The sequence below is a fragment of the Pezoporus occidentalis genome, unplaced genomic scaffold, assembly GCF_034315485.1.
Source record: "Pezoporus occidentalis ecotype Australia unplaced genomic scaffold, CSIRO_AGI_Poc_V1 ctg199, whole genome shotgun sequence".
In the NCBI taxonomy this organism is placed as follows: domain Eukaryota; kingdom Metazoa; phylum Chordata; class Aves; order Psittaciformes; family Psittacidae; genus Pezoporus; species Pezoporus occidentalis.
In genome coordinates this window covers 898,750-919,647 of record NW_026913844.1, presented here as the reverse complement: position 1 = coordinate 919,647, position 20,898 = coordinate 898,750, and the positions used below count along the sequence as shown (strand labels likewise).

General features: G+C 47.9%; 2 protein-coding genes across 8 annotated transcripts; both read right to left on the bottom strand.

Moving 5' to 3' along the window:
- Positions 1–3,914: 3,914 nt before the first annotated feature.
- Positions 3,915–9,919, bottom strand: LOC134163073 (TLC domain-containing protein 5-like). 3 transcript variants are annotated; one of them, XM_062617636.1, is made up of 4 exons: positions 9,654–9,919; positions 8,742–9,015; positions 7,597–7,796; positions 3,915–7,177 (listed from the first exon to the last, which is right to left on the bottom strand). In XM_062617636.1, the coding sequence occupies exons 2-4, from the start codon at positions 8,795–8,797 to the stop codon at positions 6,639–6,641; spliced, it is 795 nt and encodes a 264-aa protein (XP_062473620.1). In that variant the 5' UTR covers positions 8,798–9,015; positions 9,654–9,919; the 3' UTR covers positions 3,915–6,638. The 3 variants fall into 3 exon arrangements, with proteins under 3 accessions (XP_062473620.1, XP_062473621.1, XP_062473622.1); XM_062617637.1 differs by having other exon boundaries at positions 8,742–8,914; XM_062617638.1 differs by lacking the exon at positions 8,742–9,015.
- A 3,564-nt stretch (positions 9,920–13,483) lies between these two features.
- TLCD5 (TLC domain containing 5) lies at positions 13,484–17,350 on the bottom strand. Of its 5 annotated transcripts, none has more exons than XM_062617633.1 (3): positions 17,150–17,350; positions 14,855–15,051; positions 13,484–14,203 (listed from the first exon to the last, which is right to left on the bottom strand). In XM_062617633.1, exons 2-3 carry the CDS (start codon positions 15,048–15,050, stop codon positions 13,665–13,667), a joined length of 735 nt encoding a protein of 244 aa, XP_062473617.1. In that variant the 5' UTR covers position 15,051; positions 17,150–17,350; the 3' UTR covers positions 13,484–13,664. The 5 variants fall into 5 exon arrangements, with proteins under 5 accessions (XP_062473617.1, XP_062473616.1, XP_062473618.1 ...); XM_062617632.1 differs by lacking the exon at positions 17,150–17,350 and adding an exon at positions 15,514–15,665 and having other exon boundaries at positions 14,855–15,054; XM_062617634.1 differs by lacking the exon at positions 17,150–17,350 and adding an exon at positions 15,514–15,665.
- Positions 17,351–20,898: the final 3,548 nt, after the last annotated feature.

Sequence of the window (20,898 nt, the reverse complement as noted above, 5' to 3'; positions counted from 1 at the left end):
CTCTGGACAGAAGCACCTATCCGGACCGTACATGTGTTTGAACAGCAGAGCCTGCTTCCTGCAGTGCACACAAAGCAGGAAGCAAATCTCAGCAGCTCAGAGGCCAAGCTCGAGGTGCATGACCTAATCCCAAAATCTCGTTGCCAACACAAGGGCATAAATAAGATTCCAGTCGGGCACTCCTGTTCTGAACCACTCAGGAGTAACAGCTATATACTGCAACTTCAGGAAGCTTCCATACTGAAGAGCTCACAAGTACTCAGGAGTGGAATGGAGAGCAGGATGGCTCTGCTGCCACAGAGGATGAGCATTAATACCCGGGCAGAGGAACTTGAGGAACATCAGCCTTTCCTACCAAATGCCAGCAGACCAAAGTAATCTTATTAGCTAATCCCAATCACACAGAACACCACCCTCCTTCCCTGTAATTAATCTTACCTTGCTGTACTTCCTCAAAGACACGACACAGAGTCTGAAAAACAGGCTTCAGAAACCAGAACCAGACACATCATTGAGCACACAGGACCAATGTCTTGCTTGCAGCTATGCTCAGGACCCCAGCGCTCTCCAACATAAAGCGTTTTCCTCCTTGGAGTGGAGGGAGTGTGAATGAGGAAGCCAGGAGACTGACTGATAGCCTGAAGAATTTGTTGGTTTGCTGAACTCCAGTGCAAAGGGGGAAGCGTGGGATGGAATCATTTTCTACATGATGCTTGACATACATACACAGGATATGTGCACTCCCTCTTTTGGTTTCCTTTTGAGAAAGATAGAGGCCTGGGAGTGCACGACATGCAGCCATTACTGCCTCTCATTCTGACTTAATACTCCCATCTATTTATATGTATTATATATCTTTTTATTGCATCTTCTCTGCCATAAATCCCTCCCTGCTTTTAACTTGGGGAACATAAAGTACTGTGCCTTGAGAAAGGAAAGCTCCTGGAAGGCCTTCTGTTTTATGGGATGGTTTCACTTGCATATTAGGGCTGGATGCTTTTTTATTACTTTAATTAGGTTTTATTGTGCATGACAACATAATGACAACAACAATTAGCTGGAGGAAGACCTAACAGAAAATGAAATATAGAAGCACGAAGGAAACTTGTGCCCTGCTGCAGTAAATTGACATCAAATTCAGTGCAGTGGCAGTGATTAACATTTGTCATTAATTTGCTCAGCACTGTCAAAAGAAGCATCACTCAAAACGACACCAGTGACAAAAAGGAAGCATTAAACCCCTATGCCATAATGGCCCAATAGGTTAACTATTGCTCCTAATGCACTGCACTCCCATTTCAACGTTTAATGCAACAATAAAAAGGCATTAATAAAACAATTCAAAAGTAGACTCTGGAATAACAACTGCTTCTCTTTTCTGCAAATGCTGTTAATATAGAGGCCTATTGATGATACTTCTGCTTGGGCAATTTTACAGTGTGAAGTCCCAGGTGGGGAAATCAATAAGCAATTACACCCTGCAATTAAAACTGGGAGGGGGGGTGGGGGTGGGGATAGGCTCTAAAGTCATCACTTAGCCTGAATTTACATGTAGTACTGTCACACAGACATAGATCTCGAAGTGGAACCTGCGCATTAACCTCACCAGTCTGTGTCACCAAGGAAAGCCCCAGTGTCCCCACCAGTCTGGTTTTTACCACCCAAGCAGCTCAAGTAAGGAGGACCCTGAATCAAAGAAGGCTGCCTCCTGTGAAGTGCAGCTTCTTGGTTTTCCTTAAAAGATGGCACCAAAAGGGCAGATTCCCTGGAGGTGCCTTATATGGGACTCCTGTAAACGCAGGCTTAGAGGGAAAGGCTTCACTGAGGTTCCTCTTGCTGTTTTCCAGCTGTGCTCGCTGAGGAGCTGTTGCCATCTGCTGGCAAAGTCTTGTGCGGCACCTCTGAGGCACCCCGGCCCCTTCACATCGTGTCAGATAGGAGCCATTGGAGCAAGTTACCTGTGGGTGCAATAGATCTCCTGCAGACCCCCAGTAAAGCGCAGCTAGCTTTGTAGAACTGTGCGCTTAAAGTCAAGTATGATGTGCTATTAGCTGGGGTGCACTAATCATTATTTATGGATAATGTCTTTTAAGTTCTGCTACTGGCAAGTAATCAATGTAAAATCAGTGACAGAATGCACCACTATTTTGGACTGTTATTCAAACTTACCATAAATTGCTATGCCAACTCGGTTCCAGCAAAAAGAAGTCAGTTGCTTGCAGAAGGCAACAGCCAACCTTCATGCCTTGCACAGCTGGAGAGGAAAGGCTAACAGACAGCTCCTTTCCCAGATATGCATATGAATTTGTGACTCTTGGAAAATGAACAGGACCCTGACCTTGTGTCAAGACTGGGGTAAACCTGGTTCTCCTCTCAAGCTAAGCACAACTTAAACCTTCCTGCCCTGCTGACCTTTTGTAGTGCCCAGCAGTTCCAACCAATCAAACTCACTTAAGCACTAATGGCTGCCTCTTAGTTCAGCATCCTTTCATCCCTGGGAACTCAGAGAGCCGCTCTGGTATGAGATCTCTCTGAGCCAGCTGAGAGTATCTGTGGGATTTCATTATTTGCTGAGATTCTACCTTTGAGGGAGCTGAAGCGAGTAATGATATCCTGAATCAAATCCAGACTATCTGCTTGGCTATCTACTGCATTTTAGAGGTGCTGGGCTGATGCTAACCAGCTTCTCTATTATGTGGATGCAACCTGCTTCAGAAACCAATATGGCCAGTTCAGTAGCCACCAATGGATGTCTGCCATCTCACACCTTAAAACAGGCACATGATTTTCTACATACAGACAGGTAGCTCATTCTCAGTTCACTGCCAATGCTGGAAACCCATACAGGGTTTGTTCTATGCTTTTAAGTCACCGGGACACAAATGCAATGCTTTGATGACTGTTAGGACACAGCCTAATCTATCAGAGCTTCTACTGTGAGTGCTTATTACAGTTCCTAAACCTGGATAATCCACATTGCAGTCAGCATTTTTATGGCACTAAGCTTTCTTTCCATATCAGCATCATTAAAGGAGCTACCTTTGTAAAGACAAATGAAGCTGCTGTACATTCTGCCATGAGTTTCCTTCTTGCTCTCTGCTAGAATCGATGGCCTCTGATTCAAGGTGGGCTTATAGAAAGAAAGGTCTGTGTTATGAGGGAAAGACCTAAAGAGATGGAGAATAACATTATTTCTCATCACATCTGAGGATTATCAGTTACACTGAACAGATCTGAACCTTCTGACACAATACACAATTCAAACACCACCGCAACACAAGCATTGCTGAAAACCTCTACTTTGAGGCATTTGAGAAGCCACAGAAACCTTCTGCTTCCCATACAGAACTGGCTACCAACAAACAGCTTTTACTTTGCAAAAGCTTTTCCATATCTATTCGGTTCAGTCTTAAAAGTTTTTTGCCAAAGACCCCTTATGTTTCCAAGTCACCAGCTGCCAAACTCCCCCTGGAACTGAGGGAAACAGGACAAAGGCAGTAAAAGCTAACACCTTCTTTTATGTGGATTTAGAAGAGCACGTATTGAACCTGTCTTGGGAAGGGAAAAGTGGAAAGACAGGAGAACCCTCTCCTTTAGCATACACAGCATGGAAAACAAAGGCAACTCCATGAGTTGCCTGAGGATAGGCACATGAAAAGCCTGGGAACAAACCTTAGTGAAGAAATGCACCCTGTTCAGCCAGTTAACAACCTGAAAGCACCCATTAGCAAACACCAAACTACTAAGTACCCTGAGACCACCTTGCAGGGTGGTTTCTCTGCCTGTTAAGGCATCTAAGATGTCCCTAAAAAGCATCCACCAAGCATCACTTTGTTCATTTACACCGACAATGCCAACAATCCAGTAATGCACAGTACAACTTCATAACCACGTACAAGGAGAAAACCCAAATATCTCATATAATTAAATAATCTTTATTTTATAAAACATAATACAAAGCATCTACACCATTCACTGGTGGAACATTAGTTGCTATTACACAGTAATTCAAACACAAGTTATTATTTCACACTAGTTCCACAGTTTCCTTTTACAATTTGCTCTAGCCACTATGGACTAGCCTGAGGACAGGTTCCACCATGTGCTCCATAGCCTGAAAGTTACACTTCTTCTGGGTCTATGATTCTATGCTGGAGCCCACTACCTGACTATGAGGCCTTACTCTGAGACGTCCTTGCTAGCTCTGCCTCATAAAGCCATTCCCAATTGCTCTTTTTGTTTTCTGGTGCCCTTGTTTAACTTCTAAGGCCTCAACACTGACCACAGTGCTCTACTTCTTCCAGCCAAGCTTCCCCCCAGTTCAAAGAAGGGAAGAAGTCAGCCATTAAGGGCCATTGTCTTTCAGAACATCTTCATACAAGCTGTTTCATAGATACCTGCAGTCGCTGACATCCTTATTCACGTGGGCAGATATGGGCTGTACAGCCCCCACGGCAGGGAAGTAACGATGCGGTAAGCTGCACAGCAGAGGTTAGAGTCCTAATGGAGCTTTTGGCTCCATGTACTGTAATCCTTACTAGGGAAAACCCACTGGACATCCTGTCTTCAGCTTGGGAGTCCACCTGAACAAGCAGCAGCATGCCTGATCTTTATGCAGATGCCTAGCTTATTCCTTTAGACTCCTACCCATCAGAACCACTGCAGAACAGCTTGGAGTCCTGCTTTCGTGAGGCAAGCCAGATGCTGGGAAGTGCCATGTTCAGGTGACAAAGTGCTGATGATGGGTCACTGTTACAAGTGCTTTGCTCAAAGCAATTTTGCCTTTAGACAGCACAGCTTGACACAGACCACCAAGCCTTCATCAAAGGTAGCATAGTGTTAACAAATGAAAACACCCCACGAGGTAGGTAATGTTGTACCCACTTAATAGAGTGGGTAAGCTGAGGCTAAAAGGCTCCTTGACGTGCCCAACAGCAGCAGCACTGCTGGGAAAGAACCAGCATACCCCAACTAGCCCTTCTTGTCTCCTTTCAAGGCCCAATAGTCCCATCACCATGCTGTGCTAAATGAGTCAAGTTTCCTTTTCAGGACCAACTCACCCATCAGTTGGCTCTATTAAATCTGAAGCGGTTTGGGCTCTTCGGGTCTTTGGCTGCAGCAGGCAAGGCTCACAGCAGAACTGGCACCTGAGCTGTACTGCAGGCCTGGTGCTGAGGCTCAAAATAAAATGATCATAATGATGAGAGCAGTAACAAAGGAACAGCACTTAAGAACACACAGTGAAATAAACACCAGAAGCTGCCAACCAGGGGACAGTTTTTCCCTCGAAATGGGACCAGATGAAAGTAACGCTGAGTTTTCCTCCCAGTCAGGTTCACTTTTCTGATTAAAAAAAGGCCAGATTATGTACCTCTAGCTCCTTTAAGAATTGGCTGCAAATAAATGCCTATAAATGTAAATAAGTGGCTCTAAATGCCCACTTTTATAAAGAGACACAGATCCAATCAGGGAGACAGAAGTGAATTCAAAAACAAGAGGTCAAGGCGTCAATTCAGATAAGGATAGCCTTAGGTAAGTCTCTGTCTTGAACAGGGCACGGGACAGACTTGAAGCCGAGTAGCTTTTCCATCTTAGCCACCGTGATTTGAAGATGTGCGTTGGCCACTCTTCAACCCGAAATCCCAATTTGGATCTGAGGAAACACGCTTGTTGAGCTTCTCATAACAGTGGTAGCCACTCAAGGAGCTAACAGCAGTATTTGGAAGGGGTGGGTGGAGTTTTAACAGTGAGGGATGAAGAGAGAAGGAGTCAGAAAAGCATTTTGCATTGGGGACTGTGTCTTTGGGTGTATTCACAGAGCACCTAGTCCTGCAAGGTGCCAGTGCTGATGAGAGCTCCTGGACACTACTGAATAAGTTACTGAAAGGAATCAGGGTAGGAAACAGCCACCTACCTAAAATTCTGTTCTCTCTAGAGCCACACTCTAGCTCAACCACCAAAATAAGTTTCTCCCAAAGGAAACACAGGGATAATGAATGAAGTGCAGATACCAACCCTCATTTTGCACTCATATAGCACCTCTCAAGTGAAAATCTGAAAGTGCATAACGCAGATGGATCAGCTCCATCACCCCCAATTCACAGATGGGGAAATGAGGCACAGAGTTAGAGTTACATGACTTGCCCAAGGTCACGTAACAAGTTGGTGGAAGAGCCAGGAATCCCAACTCTGACAAAACACTAGAAGATGCTTCTTCCTAACACTATGAAGAGTCACTCTAACTGGCTAGACTGTACAGGACTCTGAATGTGAAGATCTAGTGTTATGTCCTCTCTTTGCCAAGATTCTACCAGTGCTGAAGGAGTTAGCTATGAAAATTACTATTTACACCTGCACTGCTGGACTGGTTATGTTTAGTCAGTAAAATTAGCCCTTCTTTCACTCATATCATTTAGTGTATGCTTACGTAGACACTGAGCCAACCTCTGCCAGGCCAAACGCTGCAGATCCAATGAATCCATGGCATAGCTCCATGGATTTCAGTGGAGTTATGCCAGGGATAAATTTGGCTCCAGAATTGCTAACGTGTGTTGGCTCCTCTCCCAACAGTGGCATTTCAGGCACGATCCCCTCCTTGCCAGACTGCGAACTCGAGGAAGTCTTTACTCAGCATCCCGTCAGTGGGTTTTTAGGTGTCCATTAGCTCTCAAGTATAACTCCTCACTCCTCCGACTCCTCCAGGCGTGGTACTTCTTCATGCTCTTCCTCCGAGCGAAGCGGCAGATGCTGACCATGAAAACCCAGGAGACAGCGTACATGATGACGCCGCCCAGCTTAATGTACCACCTGGGCTTGGGAGAAGCAAGCTCACAGTACATCAGCCAGGCCCCCACTCCAATCCGCACCCCAGTGAAGAGGACCACGAAGAAGAAATCCACCACGTCACCTGTGAAACTGTGGTAACACCCGATCTCCTTCAGGAACCAGCGAGCCTGCAGCAGCGGGTTAGTGATCTCACTGCCAAAGATGACGGCATTGACCTCCGCAGCTGACTCCCCGAGTGCCAGCGATGCTGTGATACCCAAGATGCTCACCAGATGGTGGGCCAGCATCAGGGCACCCTCCGTCTGGAAGTACACACACCAACAGAGGTCGAAGAGGAAGTAGCCCAAGCTAAGGCACAGCACATGTACCTGGAGAGTTGTGTTTGGTGATCCTGAAACATAAAGACATCAGATAGAGCTTTAAAACATGGAGGCAACAAGCAGGCAGCATCTGAGACAAGGAAGGGGTATTCACCTTCAGTGTTGGCGGACTGGTGTTAGATTGTACTGATCACAGCTCAGATGGAGAAGTCAGAGAAATCACAATACTGTAGTTGTTAGTCTAACAGCTGCACACATGTAATAGCCACACAACGTGATCAAACACCCCGCCAGAATGCAGCTGGGGAAGACCATTACACTACCAAAATACAGTACCAGTCTCTCCATTTCTCCAGTACCTTCCATTACAAAGCAGCTCAGATACCACAATCATCATTCCTCAGGTGGGCTGGATACTGAGGTAGTAGGAGGACCCTCCTTTGTGCCATCACACACTGGGGGACTTGGGACCACAACTTGCATTACTTACCTGGGTGACTCATAGGCCAGGGACCATCAATAAAGCCAACGTAAGCAGAGAGGCAGGTAGCAAGGATGCCGTGGGTCAGAGTGACCAGCCTGCAGCTCCATTCGTAATTCCGGTGCTTGTAGCGATGGCAGAACCAAGTGTAGAGAGAGAACCAGGCAAGCAGACTGCAGGCTACCCGCAGAGGCAGAGGGAACAGCATCCTGCCACAGGAACAGAAAGACAAAAGGGATCAGAAGGTCTAGCAGTGTTAGCACAACCCAGTGCAGCATCTCATCCGTAACCACCCCAGCACTTTCCTGATGCTGTTGCTTGCTCCTGACAAAGAGTTCCTGTGCGAAAAGGCCTACATCAAAGAAGCCTATCCTTGACAATCAGGGCAGATTCACCATAGAGCCTCCAGCAAACAGGCCCCCACCAGTGTCACCTCAGCTGTGGGAAGACGCACTGAAAGCAATGGCCTTGTGAGGCAGCGAGTTCCTACCTGGTTGAACAGAAAACACACCACAACTTGGTAGAGCACCTCGGAAGACTTCTCCAACCAGTCTACAGTGCAGGATGTGCTGGGATGTGTTAGTGCTCATCTGCACTGCCTGCGGGACAGGCTGAGGAGCACCACATCCAGCAATAAAGCTTTGATCCAGAGCTAGGCCTGCCTCTTCGTTTTAGCTCCCTGCCTATGTATCTGCATTTGACTGGTCTGCTTGTGCTGCCCCACCTGACCTACTCATTCTTGGCTCCTTCTCTCCTGAAACAACAAAATACCCCCATAAAACCCAAACACCACAGTCTCTTTCTATGTCCACTGCTAATGAATTTTGCCAGTGCAGCGACACCAGATGCTAATGAGAGAAACACAAAAGGCATTGCCATCTCCTCCTGCTACTGAACTTTAACTTTCCAGCCCCAGCACATTTCTGGGACAATTTGGGAAGAAAAACCACTGCAAAACCCCATTGTTCTCCCCAGGAAACTTCCAACAACAACACATAGTTCAAACTCAAACACATAGGTCAAAGCTCAGATTAGAATACAGCACCCCCCAGCAACCAGCGATCAGATAAAGCAGCCCACCACCTTCAGCAGCCAGTTGCTAAAAGCCCCCCAAATACACAATAATATCTACATCTCATTCATATTTGCAATACCTTTCCATGCAATGCAAGATGTGTCTCGTTATTCCTGAGCATTCAGGGAAGCGCATCAAAAGCAGTTGAGTCACGCTCTGGGATGCGCGAGTTTCCAGTTGAGTAATAGCAAAAGTGCCACTGGTCCTGCTGGTACCTGCTGACCAGCACACTGGATTCACACCCAGGTCCTTCTGGAACACCAAAAGGACCACGCTTGATGAGGAGTCAAAGTTGCAACAGGCCAAACAGGAAGGTTGGGCACTGCAAGTCTGACCAGGAGTTACTTAGGAGGCTGGGTAAACAAAACCATTATGTTATAATGGGCCTTGGGAACATGGGGAGATGAAATAAGGATGTAATTAACTGCTCTGACCAAGCGTTCCATTGACATCCCTGGTACTTGAGGTCCGTATGCATTCAGAGTCAGGGCAGATAAGGCAGGAAGAATTCTGATGCGAGAAAAGGGAGGAAGAGGTGCAAAACCTGTTTCTCCATCCCCTGGAAAGAAAGGGGTCTATCTTCTAATTGCACATCAAAGCTCAACGTTGTCATTAGCACATGCAACTGCACGCATACATTACATATATACATTGCACCTGTGAGCTACGCCTGTCCCTGCACACCGGAAAGGGCAATATCCTTTAGTAATCATATTATCCTTCCTACCACCAGGAGCAACGGGGTCATGAGCGAAAGCAGGCCCTATAATAACTACAGGTGCCTAAAACCCTGGTGTAGAACAGCCCTGCTCTCCCCACAAGCGCTTAAAAACGAGGTGGGCGCCTCCAGCAAAGCACCGTTATTCCTCTACGGCTTTATGGGGCGCAGCTATAAACCAGAGGAGCCCAAAGAGCCTGCACAGCGTGCCCCAAAGCACGGACACTGCGCCCACCGCCCGAGCCCGCATCCCGTACCGCTCCCCTGCATCACCTGCAACCGGCCTCCGCCGCTCGCCTCCGGCCCCGCTGTTCTCCAGCGGCCTCCGCGGCTCTGCGGGTGCCTGCGGATGCCGAGGCCGGGTCCCCGCAGGCCGCAAGGGAGGCAGCGGGGCCAGGCCCTTCCCCGCGCACCCACCGCACGGACGCGGCTGCTCGGGCCGCCTCCGCCGCCCGGGAAGAGGAAGCGGCGGCCGAGGGGCACCTGCTGGCGGGGAGGAGGGACGGCAGCGGCCGCGGGAGCGCAGGGAAGGGGCGCCCGGCATCAGCGGCTCCGTGAGCATCCCTCACGGATGGGGCTGGGGACCATCGGGGCTGGCCCCGAGAGCCCTAACGCGCAGGTCTCCAGGTGCCTCCGCGGTTCAGCGCCCGGTTGCTCACAGAGCAAGGTGCAGGTTATGTGTCCATTGGGCACATGTAAAGAGCATCGCTTTAGCCTGTGGGCACAGGATGTTAGTCCCACGCACCCATGGCCCGCTTCAGTCATCTCACGTGTCGCAGAGATAACACGGCAAATGTGGGCTTGCTTTCCTCCCAGCCAGCCAGCGCCTGGTGCGAAGCAACTCGCAACACTGCATCACTATAGCACCGGCTTCGAGGTAACAAACATACCCCGTGGGGTTTACCAGTGCGCAGCACGCAGCTTCAGCCGGCTGTGCAAGCACACAGCCCTGCCCTGGACATACCCTCTCATCCAATGCTTGTGCAACAGTTACAAAGCCTAGCGATTTCTTCTCGCTACAAGCATTCTGTGCTAAACCACATCTTTTCTCTCTACTGCCTTCATCTACATCCACGAAGTAGCAAAAACTAGGGCTTATGCAGCCTAAAGTATATCGCAAAAAAGTTCCTCCACAGCCAACACGCTCCTTTGTTACGTTGCAATCAAAGCAATCTCTCACTCCCAGCAACAGTTTGGGTTTTTTTTTGTCTCATCCTGTCAGGTTCTACCCTTTGAAATACAGATGATGGGAGTATCTTGTCTTGCCTCTTGCAGTACCTGTAATAAGGCTGTTTTCAACTGGATATCTCTCTATCTTATTTTTCCAGTTCAGGCCAGGCACAGGTTCCTGTTGCTACAAGATGCTCATCCTTCAACTATTTCAGCACGACAGCCTCACTAGCATTAACAGCACGTTTGCTTCTCTAACAAATCTTAGGTTTCATCTTCTTTTCCTCCACTTTTGCTGGACCAGGCACCAGCCCCCTCCAACAGCATCAGTAAGAATCGAGATGGAGCTGTTCTTAGCTTAGGATAAAGACAAGGGCTTGACAGACAGAAAGCTGTAGGGCTAACACTGACCCATAGCACAGAAACTCAGCAGTCAGGAAGAACAACGGAGATGGTTACAGATCTCTCTGAAAGCCCTATCAAGACCAAGACCATTTAATGTCTGAGGTAGAATGGGGGGGGGGGGTATAGTTCTAGATTGTACAATGTGCAAAACATGCATCTAGTGAGATGCAAGGTAGCAAGTGGATTGTACCAGAAGTTAGGGGCAGCTTGCACACTCATTTCCTTGTTTGCTTTGTGCAGTGTCAGCTATTTAAACAGGCAGGCTGGGTTGCACTGGCGCGTTTTGCCTGTAGATAAACAGCATTCAGCAAAAGAGCTCAGGCCAGGAACCTCTGCTAACAGTTATCTGCACGCTGCTACGTGGTGTAGTACAGCTGCATCCTCCCTCAGCAGTACATTCCTTCTACTTGCTGCACTCACTCTAAGGAGAACTTATAACACTGAACCTATTGGCTTGCCAACAGTGGGAAGCTTCTTGTCCCACAGGAAATACACAAGAGCTGGAAACACACAAGAGCCCAACAGCTTTTTGTGACTGTAAAAGCCCTCAAGGATGTTTGACAGGTAAAAACCAGGCACCTGTATTAAAAATGACATTTCTCTGACATATTAGCAAATAAGAAATCCAATGGGATAGCAAGGGTGGAACCAGATGCTTTTCTAGCATCCCATTTTAAGGCTAAAACTAAGCTTAGGTGAGACGTGGTGCATGACCACCTGAGGGCACTTGCCTTTGCATCTCACCGGGTAGCTTCCATCAGTTTGGGTTTGCATGTGAGCTGTGTGTGCTGATTTACTGTCTCCACAGGTGAAGGAAGAGAGTTTCCATGTTGGAAGTCAAGCCCAGGCCCACTTCCACCCCAGACAGCCACTCAGCAGTGATTTAGGACATCTCATAACTCTATATTCTCCAAATACAGCACAGACAAACCACCTGCAATCCCAGCCTTCTGAACTGGCCATTCCTAAGATGAAGCACAGCAACAGAGAGGTTTTGGTGCTAACAAAGGGCAACCTGACATGAAGGACATGATCAGAATTTAAGTCACCCTTTGACCCTGCATCCATCCAGTTTTATGGCTTATTCTCAAGTTCCCTGTGATATAATTCATTGCTGAGGCAGGTTATGGGTACATTAGTCACAAATCTAAGCTTTAGCTGACCTTCATTTATTCTTCACACCTTAAACCTGAGCTGTAGAGCACATGGCTCAGTCCTGTGCTTGTTTCCCCACCAGCTCACTCCTTCCTGAACTGCATTGAGGGCATGAGCCAGAGCTTGGTCAGTGACTACTAGCCTTAGCATGCTTAGGCTCCCCTCAAGCCTCTCTTCCTCAGGCTTCATTAACTTTTAAGACCCAGAACAAAAGAACATTACAGCAACCATTTCTTTTGAACAAGAGAGCACAGCTTTATTAGAAGTCTCATCACTCAAGAGGAGTTTTTGGAAGAGCACAGTGACTCTGGCAAGAGTTCACACCTCAAACGCAGGCCCCAAGAGCAAGGCTCCTGTTTTTCTATAGGCAATAGCCTGCTCAATTCCCTGCATTCACAGCTGCAGTGCATCCACAGGGCATGGCAAAGGTTATTTCATGTCGTTTCTTAATCTCTCCACACACCTTCTTCTAACCCCCAGCCAAGGCAGATATCTGCCCTGAGCAGTGCCAAAGGCAGTGAGATAAGAGGCATGGAGGAGCTAGTAAGGCTGTGTCCCCATAGCAGCTGTATTCCCATTGCTCCCTTCCTTCCCCTCTGCAGCAGGGGTGACACCTAGCTTGAGCAAAAGCCACACGCAGGCTGTTTCAGGGGCTCCTCTAAACAAGGTCTTTGAAATGAGGAAGGAAAGGCAACCAGCCTTCCTAAGCCTGAGGGCAACACAAAGCCATTTGTTTCTCAGCTGTAAGCGAGGCTTTTATGGGAGAGTAAACCTGAACTGCAGCCTTAAACAGAGGGAAATTCACATTAAAACCCCAGGGGAAATGTCAGAACACCACTCTGAGAGGTAAAACAAGAGAACTGGTCCATACTCCAAGGCCTGCTGGTATGGAACAGATGTTGCATTGAGATCTGCCTAAACGTTACTGTCAGCCCTGAAAATACAGTCACTTATTGCACTTGTTAGCTTAAGTGGCTTGCAGCTGAGCCAACCCAGAACAGAAAGAGCATCCAGAGAGGGGCTCTTCTCTCTCTCTCACCCACAAAATGCCTGTTTGGTTTCTCTGAAGCAATCCAGGACTAGGTGAATACCTGCTTATGGAATTTATTGGCACTAGTCTAATTCTTGACTCTTGTTTGCAAGAGCTTGAGTCAATCCCAGTGAAGTCACAGCGCACTAAGATCAGTATCTGCTTGAACACAAGTATTAAAAAAGGAAGAAATGTATCATTAAAAGCAATGAGGTAAAACATTACCTCACCTCAAGTACCATCACTCCACACAGGCAAAGGACAACTCTACCATACCCTGCACGCACTTGAGTCTTGTTCAGAGGCTTTCATCCAAGTACTTAGTCAAGTGTGTTGGTCAGTAGACGTGCCAGACTCTGCAGATGTGCACTCAAACCCCTCTTCTGTCTGCTTCCCTGTGTTCCTAGTGCCGGTTCATCTCCTCCAGGCATAGCCAGTGCCAGAAAGTCAATTCCAGTCAGGTTTAGGAGTTCTTTTCATAGGGATAAGCCAGAACCCTATCCCAGGGGATTATCCACAACCCATTAATGAGCTGTCAAGTGCCCGTTAGTTTTCACAGGTGCATTCGAACTCCTCCGCCTTGCCCAGGAAATATTCTTCTTCATCATCTTCCTCCTGACAAAGCGGCAGATTTCAACCATGAAGCCCAAAGATACAACGTACATGGCCAAGCCTCCAGCCTTGAGGAGCCAGCTGGGATCAGGGGATGTCACCATCGCATACATGATCAAAGCCCCTCCTCCAATTCGAAGCACCAGGAAGAGGGAAACGAAGAAGAAATCCACAATGTCTCCCAGGAGAGTGTGGTACCAGCCTATTTCCCGCAGGAACCAGCGGGTCTGGAGCAGAGGGTTGGTGATCTCGCTCACAAACACAACAGCATTGACTTCTGTAGCAGACTTCCCGAGCCCCAACACCATGATCATGCCGCAGATGCTCAGCGTGTGGTGGAGCAGCATGAGGTCCCCCTCTGTCTGGAAATACAGGCACCAGCCCAGGTCAAAGATAAAGTAACCCAAGGTCAGGGACAGCACGTGGATCTGAAGAGCTGTGTTTGGTGAACCTGAAATGAAAGATGTACATAAGCCTGGGGTCTGATTGAAGACATTATTCTGTGATATGGAGCAATACAGATTGTGAGCATGCCTCTTTCCTCCTTAGTTTCCAGGCTTTCCTATGGGTCAGCAGCCAGGCTGGAAGCTTGGAGGCCTGGTTCTGCTCTCCCTTCACACTTCAGCCTGCCCAACAGACATAGGCAGGCCACCCATCCCTCCACACTTCTGGTTTGCTTTTTCTCTCTTAGAAAGGGGGGTTGGAAAGCCTGACCACCATCAGCAGAACCGTCTGAGTGTTAATTACAGGAAGCAGCAAACAAAACCCCACAGCCAAATGCTAGGAGCTATTATACCCTTAAAGATGTGAACAGCACTTGGTCTATTCTCAACACACTGTTAACGCCTAATGCTGCGATAAACTCAAGCTGCCAACGTGGAAGCTCTCAATATGTACATGGATAAAACAAGGAAAAGGTTAACAGTAAGAAGTGGGAGGAGAAGAAGCAGGGGGAGGTTAAACAAAATCCTGCCCCAAACACACTCCAAAAGCATACATATAGGAGGCAGCAAAAGCAATCTGCTCCCCACTCCACCTGTAGCAGAACCAGAGGTGTCCCCACTGCATGGCAACGACAGTCAGGGTAAGACTCCAAACATACCTGCATGGGTCAGAGGCCAGGGGCCATCCAAGAACACAGCGTAACCGGAGAGGCAGGTGACAATCACCCCATGCAGGAGGGTGACCAAGCGACAGCTCCACTCGTAGGAACGGCCCCTGTTCCAGGAGCAGCAGCCGGCATACAGAAACAGCCAAGCAACAAAGCTGCAGCTCACCTCGAGAGCGATGGAAACCATCCTGCTGAACGCAGAGCGAGGACACGATGAGCGCTGCAGCTCTCTCAGCAAGGGGTGACCATCTGTATCCCCGCCCCATTCACGGAAAGCGCAGGGGTGGAAAACCAAAGCAAAACCAAACAACCCCACCAAAACCCTTCCCACGAGCATGATGCTCTCTTCTAACACCATTCCCCTGCAAACCGCCCCCCTCCATTACCAAGCCTCTAACGGGGCACACCAAGACCGGAGCACCCCCGACCCAAAGCGCAGCTCGCCCTGGGGGCATCCGGACGCCCTCTCCCCGCACGCCCCGGGGCAGCGCTCGCTCCTCACCCCGGGTTACCGCTGCCCCGCTCCGGCTCCGCGCTGCCCGGGCAGGAGGCGGTACCAGCGCGCATCGGGAGGCTTTAACCTGCCCCTCCCCGCCCCGGCCGGGGCAGGGCTCCCCGCTCCCCATCGCCCTTCGCTGTGCCCCGCTTACCTGCCCCGGGAGGCAGAAAGGGGTCGGAGGGGCAGAGCTGCGTGCCCCGGGGCAGGGAAGGGAGAAGCGGGGTAGGAGAAGTTAAGGAGGAGAAGTTAAGACCCGTCCTGAGAGTGTCAGCGGGGCTGGTACCTCCACCCAGCCTCAGCCCGCCCAGTTGTGAGCGTTCCGAAGAGTCCCCAGGCTTTAATTTGGGTGAATGTCCTTCTCCCTGATGAAGTGGACAATAAAGCTGAATCAAGCAAAGGAGGGAGATGTGTGCGTTTGTCCTTCTGCTGGTTTAAAAAGCGTCCTGCAGTCCTCAAATTTGCACCGATTTGGAGCAAGGAGGGTGGGAATGCGGTGACCACCTTTGCGTTATCCTGTGCCGACTGTGTGGAGGGGAGACTGAGGCAGTTTGGGACTGCTTGGGTCCGGAGCTGGGGAGTGGTGCGGGATGCACGGGGAGATGTGACACAGAACAAGCAGAACAGGATGAGTGAGCGTGGAGCTGAGCTGGGGCTGAGCAGCAGGGACGGGCAGGGGCAGGACTGAGTAACCAGGGAAGGGCTGTGCTGCCTCTAAACCCTTGCAGCAAGGTCGGGGTTGGCACCACATAACTTCTGTTGATTCAGTTTGTGTGTCCGAAACAACCCAAGCCTTCTCTGCAGCTGAAGAGCTCCTAATGCTGGGAGTGAAACCAATAACTCATCTATGGTCACTTCAGGCTGATGTGTGTGTGCTGCACTCCATAGGATGGTTCTCTGTGTTATAAAAATGCTTCTAGTTGGATTGTAGATTATATCTTATGTTTGAGCTAAACTTCCCTATTTTTCTCTTCTTTGCCCGCATTTCAGCCCCACTCTGAAGCAAGTCCATGGGCTGTGCAGGCAGTGACCCCACTGCAGCTCAGGCAATGGGTCCCTGCTGGCGTCTGTACCAGTGAGCCTGAATTCAAGTTTAGCTACCAAAGGCATTGTACTGGAGTGGTAGGTTCTATGCTAATTCTACCAGGATTGTAAGTCCCAAGGCTGTGAGCATCAGCAATGATGAGAGCACTTGATGGGATCACTTAAGACACTTAGAAATGCTCAAAGTCTCCCTTCAGGCCACAGAAAAAAAAATGGGAAGGGCAAGAAACAGAGCCCTGTTCTCCCAGCTTGCAGTCATTTGCCTCACAGGGGGAAGACAGAGGAGGAAGAAAGGGGAAAGAACAATAAAATACATTAAATACAACAGCAAATTGTTCATTTTCCAGCCCTTCCCAGTCTTGCTTGAACTTGGGCACTACCGAGCATCACAGATGTATTGGGTATCCCACCTCCTACCTCATGTGCATACACGCAGAAAAGCCACCCTTGATGTGAGTTATTAATAGGAGTGCATCTCCTATATGCACTCCAGCATCTGTCAACAGGGAGGAAAGCCAGGAGCATTTATCTCTTTTATATTCTGAGGATGTCAGTTCAGTTGTCTCTGGCTGAGGAGAGCAGGAACTAGAGAGAGATCCACCTACAGCCAGCCTGTAGCTTCCCACCATGTCCTTGATTTGGTTTTGGAGCCGAGTGGGATCTGGCTCATTTCTCCAGCGAGCTTGTGAATGACCAGACCACAGATAAAGATGAAAGACAAATGGGATCACACCCCGTATACTCACAAGCAATTGGGATGGGACCCACAGAGATGTCTTTTAGACAGGGACTCAGCTGACAGCTCTCTCTTCACTTGCTCCTGGGGTTCACGTCACTGATGCTTGAGTCCTAATGATGGAGGAGCTCTTCTCCTTAAGAGAAAAGCAGGGACAGAGAGCATGGAGACTGTTCAGGCACCAGGGCTGCTTTGGGAGCAAGTCAGGTTGGCCAGGAGATGATGTGAGTTCTTATAACCACTATGAGGCACATCTGCTGTGAGCAATTGTTCCCAGCATTGTTTTTCTATGGCTGTGGAGGGTGACTCTTGGCCTTGGAAAGCTGGAATTTCCTGCTCCGTGTGTTTTTATTCCCTTAGATGCTCCTGTGAGACTGGAAGTGTTCCTAGAAGCCAGGGGTACCCCTTCCAACTACAGCTTCTTGTCAAGCAAACAAGCTGCTAATGTTTGTTTCCCTCTTCAGGACCAGTTTATCAATCAATCTGAGCGCCTCATTATTGTGTTTATCAACTTTGGAGTGGAGATCGACTCTCGTGGTGTGTTTGCACAACACCTGGCACAGCTTGGCTTTGAGCTCAGCTGCGGTACTAATGTGCAGATACCGTTACTCAGCATTTAATGCGCTTGCAATTTCCCTCCCACCTCTCAGAAATAATATCCCCAAATGTACGAAATGCTGCTTTGGTGGAAGCCAATTACTTAGAGGGATTTCTGAAGATTGCATTGATTAGTCCTTGTCTGGTAAGAGCCAGATGATCTTGATGCATCTTCTCTATGTTACAAGCGTGTATACACGTACAGCAACTATAATTGCAAAGAGCTGCCTTTCACAACTTTATTTTTGGTCTCTTTTGACAAAGAGGCTCCGAAAGCAGGAGTTGAAGTAAGACTGTAAACTGAATGTGAAATCAGTCACCAAGTTGCAGCTTGGCTTTCAGCTATAGGATTAACGCAAGAATGCTAGGGCTATGAGGCTATAAGGATGGTGACTTTGGGCTTTTAAACTATCGCTTATACTTATGAAATAACTTGTGATTTGTCACAAGAGAAATGAGCTGGCAACTAGAACTTTACTAAGGGTCAGTGTAGGAAGGGTATTCTATTGTGGCTGGCAGCAGAATCAGCTGTAATGTTCATCATCCCTCAACTATGCTGTTTAGCACTGGGAGGAAGGATGGGTTATCAACACTATCATCTAATGGGGATTAAGTAATTTGCCCAAGATCATGCAGGAAGTAAAATAATATAGGGTTGTGCAAAGGTACAAATTGGTGGTTTAAATCTGTTCTTCCTGTCTGCTAATCTTTAAAGGAAAAGAGAAGAAAAGGGGGAGAAAGAAGAGGGAAAGGAAGTGTAACTGTCTTAGCAGTGTGCCATCCTGTGATGTACTTGTGTCCATTATGTAGAGTAGTAATTTGAAGATCTATATTTTAGGAGGAAGAGGCTGGAGCAAGATCCCTTCGTGTCTTTTTCATATGGTAGCGGCTTTGAATAAGGATTGTAAAATCATTGCTTGAAAAGCTGGAAGCTTCTTAGGGGGTCTTTATAATTACAGAGCACCAGGCACCCCTCTTTTTCATCCCTGGCCAGGGCTGTTGTTTGGTCAAAATCCAAGTCCTCCTGACTTTATTCATAGCGTTGCAGCACGGTGAGCAGTCACACGCAAATCACTCCTCAGTCCTGGCATGAAAAGACATCATTCGTTTCATCCTCCATCCTCCTCCCACAGTGTTGGCCAGCCCTCACAGGAGCTCAAGAGAGGTGATTCAATGAAAGGCCTGAGAGTAAAGGCAGCTCTTTGAGGCAGGGGTTATGAATTTGCCAGCTCTCACCTATACCTCCCCTGCAGGACTCACAGCATCTCCCCCCCAAGCGCCCATAGCAATGGTCCCTGGCCAGGTTTAGCAGGGGAAGGCATGATTGAGTCGTCAATGTGCATTGGCTCACCTTAATCCGCTGTGGGTTTTATGCCATCCAGAGACAGGAGAATTCCCATTCCACCCCCTCTACCTGCACATGAGTACAGGTCGTACCCCACCAGCCTCCAGGACAGTTCAATGCAGAGGCTCATATGAAATTAATCAGGGGAAATACTCAAGTGCAGTAGCAACCTCAGTTCTCTCTCCAGGAACAAAGATCCTGTGTGTGAATAAAAACTGGTTCCAGTCCCTGGGTGTTTTGAAACAGCAAAGAGGTAGCTGAGCTTAAATGCAGTTGTTGCAGCACTACAATCCTGTTGTAGGATCGTTCTCTTGGCTGGAGGAGAATGCGTTTTCACTTCCAGAACCCTGTCATTAAGGCACACCATAGAAGAATCTGTCATGTTTAATTCCTGTCACTCTAGCTGTAGAAGACAGGGAAGTTCCCACAAGGAAGTCCCTGATAGAGACAGTAATAGGAACCTTAAGAACACTGCCAAGAGAATCCACCCACGTGGCTGTACTGAACCTGTCCCAGCTTCTCTTCACAATGATTATATTCCAATAGTTCATTACACATCTCTATATGTAGTGGGAAAGCAATGGAGAACAAGGCTTGAAATCAACCCAGCCAGCATGCAAGGAAAGGAAGGCAGAAAGAAGGGCCATAGCAACCAGGAGAGTCGGACTAATACTTCCCGTCTGCATGTCTTTTTTTTCCTTAGCATGTTTTTTAAATCACACCAGATTTTGTTGCCCCAAACCAGAAGTTTCCTTTAATTTTAATGTTTCCATTGAAAAAACAGATACGATGAAAGTGTTTCGAGTTAGAGGTGAAAGAGTGGTGATGGGGAAGGCAGGAAGCAGAAATACAGTTTTTCCCTTGTTTGTATTAGGGCATTTTGGAAAAAAACAAAACCAAAATAAACCCCAATTTTATTATTTAAAAAAAAGAGATTTTTTTCATTTCTATTTTCCCCAAAAATGCTACCCTATCTTCTCCAGTTGTCATTATCAGTGTCTGCTTCTGTAACAAAACCTTACTTAAAGCAACAGCTGCTGTTCTAGATCAACGTGCGTGTAGGGCTCAATACTTTGCGTGAAGGTAGCTGATACACTCTTAAGGTTCACAGACTCCCTATAGCAATGATTCATCATGATGAGTAGGATAAGAAACATCAGTATTTCACCCCCCCCAGCAATGAAAAAGGATAATATTTACTTTAAAAAAAAGCTCACATTTTGCCTAAAAAAAAGTCCTCAGGAAAAAAAAAAGGCTCCTCAAAAATATCTATTTACAATATCAGGTACTCATTTACTCTAGTTCCACTGAATCCATTACTTGTACCCATAGACAACTTGACCAGGGACGGGTAGCACTCAAGTCTGCTTTAAATACCCACCTCTGTTCAGAGGGACAGTTGCAAAGTAACTGCATTTCCCTGGTAATGCACTGTGAAAGGTGACGTTTCCTACACTTTGGCATCCCATGAAGTTAAGAACCACTTGCACACACAGACCTCGAGATCAGCAATACAACTTCTCCCCCCAGCACCAGAAGAGCATGCTGCAGGGAACAGGCAAGCTCCATGACTTACAGTTCAGGAAAGGCCGGAACACAGGCACACCTCTGCTCCAGGTTGGTTTTGTTTGGTATCGGAGAGAAGCCAAAGGATGAATGAAAGCAAAAGGGAAGGTCAACACTAACCCTTGTCCCATCAAATCAATGCAAACTGCTTCTGTGTGCAATGGAGTCAGAAACCCAAGGTTTGCAAACAGTGACATCCTCCAGTGGGGCATTGAGGCCAGTTGTGAACAATAACAAGAGCTGGACACGGA

Excerpts from the sequence above, each read along its gene's own strand:
- LOC134163073 (XM_062617636.1), bottom strand. The coding sequence starts at position 8,797 with ATGCGCTTCCCTGAATGCTCAGGAATAACGAGACACATCTTGCATTGC. Across the intron at positions 7,797-8,741 it reads ATCTTGCATTGCATGGAAAG|GATGCTGTTCCCTCTGCCTC; the intron begins GTATTGCAAATA and ends TTCCTGTGGCAG. Across the intron at positions 7,178-7,596 it reads CTGGCCTATGAGTCACCCAG|GATCACCAAACACAACTCTC; the intron begins GTAAGTAATGCA and ends TTTATGTTTCAG.
- TLCD5 (XM_062617630.1), bottom strand. The coding sequence starts at position 15,430 with ATGCGCGCTGGTACCGCCTCCTGCCCGGGCAGCGCGGAGCCGGAGCGG. Across the intron at positions 15,055-15,365 it reads CGGGGCAGCGGTAACCCGGG|CAGGATGGTTTCCATCGCTC; the intron begins GTGAGGAGCGAG and ends CTCTGCGTTCAG. Across the intron at positions 14,204-14,854 it reads CTGGCCTCTGACCCATGCAG|GTTCACCAAACACAGCTCTT; the intron begins GTATGTTTGGAG and ends CTTTCATTTCAG.